This window comes from Camellia sinensis, chromosome 10, assembly GCF_055761805.1.
Source record: "Camellia sinensis isolate YWXY chromosome 10, ASM5576180v1, whole genome shotgun sequence".
Lineage (NCBI taxonomy): Eukaryota > Viridiplantae > Streptophyta > Magnoliopsida > Ericales > Theaceae > Camellia > Camellia sinensis.
In genome coordinates, this window is record NC_138970.1 from 170,625,509 (window position 1) to 170,631,165 (window position 5,657).

The 5,657-nt window shown below is 33.7% G+C and overlaps 1 protein-coding gene and 1 long non-coding RNA gene across 3 annotated transcripts; both read right to left on the reverse strand.

Annotated features, from left to right (window-relative positions):
• Positions 1-233: 233 nt before the first annotated feature.
• Positions 234-3,935, reverse strand: LOC145801433 (uncharacterized). Of its 2 annotated transcripts, XR_014342915.1 has the most exons (6): positions 3,826-3,935; positions 3,667-3,720; positions 3,389-3,467; positions 2,158-2,320; positions 2,018-2,065; positions 234-503 (listed from the first exon to the last, which is right to left on the reverse strand). It is a non-coding gene; the product is annotated as an uncharacterized LOC145801433 (long non-coding RNA). The 2 variants fall into 2 exon arrangements; XR_014342914.1 differs by lacking the exon at positions 234-503 and having other exon boundaries at positions 1,419-2,065; positions 3,826-3,933.
• A 75-nt stretch (positions 3,936-4,010) lies between these two features.
• On the reverse strand, positions 4,011-5,441 carry LOC145800863 (MLO protein homolog 1-like). Its single transcript, XM_082890612.1, has 5 exons — positions 5,254-5,441; positions 5,090-5,150; positions 4,531-4,616; positions 4,358-4,432; positions 4,011-4,103 (listed from the first exon to the last, which is right to left on the reverse strand). The coding sequence occupies exons 1-5, from the start codon at positions 5,356-5,358 to the stop codon at positions 4,011-4,013; spliced, it is 420 nt and encodes a 139-aa protein (XP_082746738.1). The 5' UTR covers positions 5,359-5,441.
• Between the last annotated feature and the right edge of the window lie 216 nt (positions 5,442-5,657).

Genomic DNA, 5,657 nt, shown 5'->3' on the forward strand with positions numbered 1-5,657 from the left:
TTTAATATGTGAAACTTTTTTTCATCATATTCCAGTTGGGGTAATATCTGTCAAAACACTTCCAGTATACAATACTACTAATAGAACTTATAAAAGGCGTGTCAATGAAGCACAAGCATTTCAAAGCCCAAATGATGAACTAAAGGTTTAAGATCTAACACGAGGCCTTTCAAGGACTGGGAACATCATTGTGAGAAGACATAAAAATGCAATCAAGTAAAAACAACCAAACATGCAGAACTAAGCTTCTTATGGAGCTCATCCAATTCCGATTGATAGCATGAGAAACCACATGTTTTAACAGCATTAAAATCCACAAGCAAAAATAAAGGTGAATAACCAGTAGCAACAATAATTCTTTGTTCTCACATGATAAAAAAATCTTATTCCAATCTCTAATCAGAGTAAGAGGGGAAGGGGAATGGAGGCAGGATAAGACAAATCATTGCTTACTTCTAATATCCATACTACCCTTGTTTTTTACCGGTCATACCTGCAACCACCTGCAAAGATGCAATCCGAATAATCAAATTAGTTAAAATTACCCGTGCACAAAATTCTTCCATCAGGTACATATATATTTGAAGTAGTACATAAAATGCCCGTAACGTAAAAAATCACTTTCGAAATGTTGAAATGCAAAAAAAAAAAACCTTAGGGGTAAAGTACATGGTTTTTATAGGGGAAGAATCCTAGTAATTTTTCTAGGCAAGACATCAAAAAGGAGCCCAAAACTCCACTTATCAAGGTCTAGAGAAAGCAGCCGGGAAGCACTAGGGTCTACAAAAGGCAGCTATTGGAAGATGCCTAGTGATTACAATAACATCCTAATCTCATCATACCAGCACCAAATATAATATAAGGCCCACCATTTGATAAGTCATACAGTTAATTAAATTACTAAGAAACATCAGATGGAAGGACTGGAATACTGGCACTATTTGTTCACTACTCTTGAATTTCAAATCCTCAAAACAATTTTGATATCCAAATTAAAAATTCAAAATCCACTATCGAATTCAATGTATTTCTGCTGATGCATGTGGATTTAAACATGTTGCCAGACAGAGTTAATGGCATATCTATAAGCTATTCTGATTATTTCTGTTGTCAGAGGAAAACCTGCGACATTCCTTTGTACTGTGATTGTACAGTATTGATTGAAGGGCAGTGCATTCCATAAAAGAAAATCAAAGATAGGACATGTTTATATATATAGTTCCAGCACATGATTAGAGAGAAAATCACAGTATATACGCATAATATGTATATAAAAATCACAGTTTATATATATAGTTCCAGCACATGTTTATATATATAGTTCACAGTTTATATATATAGTTCACAGTTTAGAGAGAAAATCACAGTTTATATATATAGTTCCAGCACATGTTTATATATATAGTTCCAACATTCCTTTGTACTGTGATTGTCCCAGCCCCAGCCCCAGAAACAGAACCAGCCTCATCATGATTAGAGAGAATTCAGTTAAACATTGCACAAGGAATACCAAAAGCACATGTTTATATATATAGTTCCAGCACATGTTTATATATATAGTTCTGCGCTCTTCATTGCAGTAGAGGTGTTTATTGAGTGAACATGGGACCTGTAACTTTGTTTATTCCAGCACATGTTTATATATATAGTTCTGTGCTCTTCATTGCAGTAGAGGTGTTATATCTGGGTAATCTAATTGGTAGTTCAATAAAAACTGATGCTTCTACTTTTTCTATATTGGTTTTATAATGTTCTAGAAATTCATGTGTTTCATTCAATATCAAGTTGGTGGATAGCTAGGTTCTTAATCATTTGAAGCCATATAATTAATAAATGACATAATGTACCTGTTCTTTCGCGTAGGGCATGAAAAATTGAGTATTTGTGCTGCATACATTCTCTTCATACACAGCAAATATCATAAATACATGCATGGGGAAATATAGTGATATCCTTCAAGAACTTCATACACAGCAAATATCATAAATACATGCAGAAATATAGTAGAGTGGCATACCTATTCATTTTCTTTTGAAGCTTGCTGCCCACTAGATGCATCTGACACCTACAATATGTTAGTATAATGTGTTAATAATTTCCATATGTATATATGCAAATTGATAAAACGTAAAATTCGTCAATTTGTAAGTATTGCACCTCTCTCAAGCTCATACTCCCAGCCATACCCTGTGACTCTAAGAACAAAACACGTGCCGTTAGGTTCTTGATCATCGTAGTGAACCTAGACTCAACGTCTTGTGTCACACGCTGTGTGATCTCATCAATAAATGAAGGGGCTGCTAATGATCTTAGATTCAACCTGTTCAATAATTTTTCCAGAAGATAGATCATTGATGCAGTACATTGAGAAGCCACCATGGCCTAATGTAATATTGCTTTTGATCATATTACTTTCGTCATAAATTAGTTTATTTTTTTATTTTTTTGACAGCAAATTATTTTGTCCCAAACTACATTTATTAGCGTCTTTGGTAATGTTAGAATAATTTTTTTGTTTGTGTCGCAACAGGATATGATTGGCAGAGTGGTAAACTAGACCCTTCCATGATGAATCGAAAAGCAGAGAACTTATTGCCTCACCTTGTTCAGGTTCTCTCTCTCACTCACCACGTCAACTCAAAGCAATTTGATTCTTTTAATTTTAAAAAGTTTTCAGAATTAAATTTATAATATAAACTTGATTTGGTACGGATTACACATTCCATGTTTTGAAACATTTCTAGATATTTTTCTATGAGTACATAAACTGATACATACAGATGAAATTTGCAAAACTTATTTTACAAACTATAAGGCTAGTATGTTATTTTAGTGGGTTTCATTTCAAAATCAAATTTTGTCATTGAATGTCACCATATGTGGTTAAGATTGTGAGGTATTGAATTATATAATTTCAATATACATAAATCTCAAACACCTGATTTAATAGTTGAAAGTGGATTGAGACAGAAGAATCAAGGGATTTAAGGACACAAAATCATGTGCCCACAAAATTTATCATTCTTCTACATGCACAGAATCCAATTCGATTCAGTGAGAGAATTGTGTTAGGTTGCATGATCAAATTCAGTACATTTAGAATTTTCCCAAGATTTATCACAAAAGGTCATCTAATTTTTGGGCCTTTGCATCTATTGCCAAGAAATTAAAGAGGGTTTAAGTTGATTAGAGTATAAGCTAGATTTGTCTACATTAATGCAGGTGTCAATAAACTTGGATGCAAATGGTGAATGCCAAGAATGTTCAGTGAAGTCATTGAATGAATGGAAAAAAGCATCAGATTTCCCAGTGATAAATCAAGACTACTCAGGTGCCAAAAACACGCATCGATTAGTTTGAAATGAAGGCATTGAGGTCGTTGTCTAACCTTAAATCAATGAAATAACTGTCAACATTAAGTCTCTCAGAAGTCCTTATATGCTAGCTGAGTTAGGTTTGGGCTTGACCTGTAATGACAGAAACGAGAGTTAAAAAAATATTAGATCTAGAATTTTTTCTTTCCTAAATAGAACATGTCTAATTGATATTCAAAGCACATGTAGCAGCCATGAAATGAACAGCATATTCAACAATTTTGCAGAGAGAAGTAATTTGAACAATTCAAGCGATGAAGTGTTTCCAGTAAGGAGCTTCCAAATTACTTACATGTCTTACTTACAATGAGTGGCACTAATGAGATCCAGGCAAGCGTGTACCAGCCTACACAAGTTTTAGAAGATAAAAATTATGATTTTATATAATCATGAAAGACTAAAAGTGAATTTAGTCTGATATCATCAAACAGAAACAGAGATGTTTGCTTACTGTAAACATTCAGCAGCAGTAAGATGACAGCAAAAACCCACAGTGGGAAACTGCAAAATCAACCCAAATTTAAAAAAAAAAAAAAAAAATCATTAGCATATAAGTGTCTTGGTAGATTCATTAAATGATATTCCCAAAGCCAGTGAGGAATATAGTTGACAATATTGAAAGAAGAAATGATGAAGTTACCTTATTTCCACCACCACCTTGAAGTCATCTTCCATGGATCTCTTAATATATTTGTGGAAATTAAATTTGGTATTTGGAGCAAAATGTGCCTACATACATATATTTATCAGACTTAATCTGTTGGGACATACCAGAATTGGTCATGCATAAAATTAACATTTTAAAAAGGACTTTAGGCCCTGTTTGGAGTTGCTTCTAGGGGTGTTCATGTTAAGTATCAAATGATTGATGTGTTGTACTTGAATTTGATAGTGGATTTATTATATTGTTCAATTTAAATCGAACATGTCAATCATTTGAGATTCAACTTGAAAATCCTGGGGAAATGAAGAAGCCCACTTACGTTGATAAACCCATTGCGCATAGTTATATATTCCACCTTTGACACCGAACCAAAGAATTGCCTGAAGAATGCAACCTGGAATAAAAAATTATAATCCCATATCATGCTTTGAAATTAGACAATGTGCTATGATATTTTGAACAATTCATAATTACTCTGAGTTATAATCTTACAATCCATCTGATCCCAGGAGTTCTGGAAAATCTAGTATGACGTCTCACAAATGAAGTCTGATGACTAAACCTAAATCTTGCTGGATCTGTTTAAGAAAAAAAAAAACTCATCAATAATATTACAAAATCCGAAAAAATTACTAAAAAATAAAAGAAAAATGTTTGGGACCCCTTTTGGAGATGATGCCCACATCCCCAAAGTGATCACAGCCCTCCATGTATGTGTGAGGTTCATTCATACATCATGAGTAGTTCAGATTTATGGAGGTCTTGTGGGAGTGGGAATCTTAATCATTGCTCAAAATAAAATATGTGAATTACATTTGTTCCAAGTGTAGCACAACAAATTACACACTTCATTTTCAGGCAATTTTTCAAACTATTTTTTGGGAGCCCAACAATTAACATTAATCAGCCCCTGGAGATTTCGGTCCATAATGTTGCCATTAAGCTGGGCCGTTAAGCTGGCCCTATTTGAAATTTACGAAGGCCCAAACTTAGGCCCAATCTTCATATATAAAAAATAATTAAATGAGAACTGAGAACAGGAAGGAATTACCATTGGTGAATTGATATTCCAAAGACGACGTATCTGATTCCCAACCCTTCCATTTCTTCATCTGGTGAATAAATAATAAATAATAAATAAACTTGATAAACATAGCTGCATCCAAATAGCCTGATATGTAGATTGGAATTTTAAATTGAAGCATGTCTTCACACCTTACACCATTCGAAGTCAAGACCTTTGGTAGATGAAAAAGCTACCCCAGAAAATGAATAGCGGTCCACAATGAGGGTGGTTCCACTTCTCAACTTAGACTCCATTAATGATCTGCAAATACATTGTAGATGATCATGTACAATACAACCTTCACATTTCAAATATTTGCTTGTGTGAACGTCTAAAGTACCAATCGCTAACAGATTACATAGTAGAACATTTGGGGATTATAAATCCAACATTCTAATAACTTTACTGTCAGATGGATCTGTTAATATGAAAGAAAAAAAATGGGACCATTAGACAAACAAAGAGCATAATAACTAAATGATTTCGAAAGTTACAACATCATATTGCGTAGGAGGCAGAGCCCTTGCCCTGCAAATCTGAAAAAGTTAATTTA

Coding starts and splice junctions, on each gene's coding strand:
- LOC145800863 (XM_082890612.1), bottom strand. CDS start 5,358: ATGGAGTCTAAGTTGAGAAGTGGAACCACCCTCATTGTGGACCGCTAT. Junction 4,617..5,089: donor GGAATATCAATTCACCAATG/GTAATTCCTTCC, acceptor TTTCTTAAACAG/ATCCAGCAAGATTTAGGTTT. Junction 4,433..4,530: donor CTCCTGGGATCAGATGGATT/GTAAGATTATAA, acceptor TTTTTATTCCAG/GTTGCATTCTTCAGGCAATT.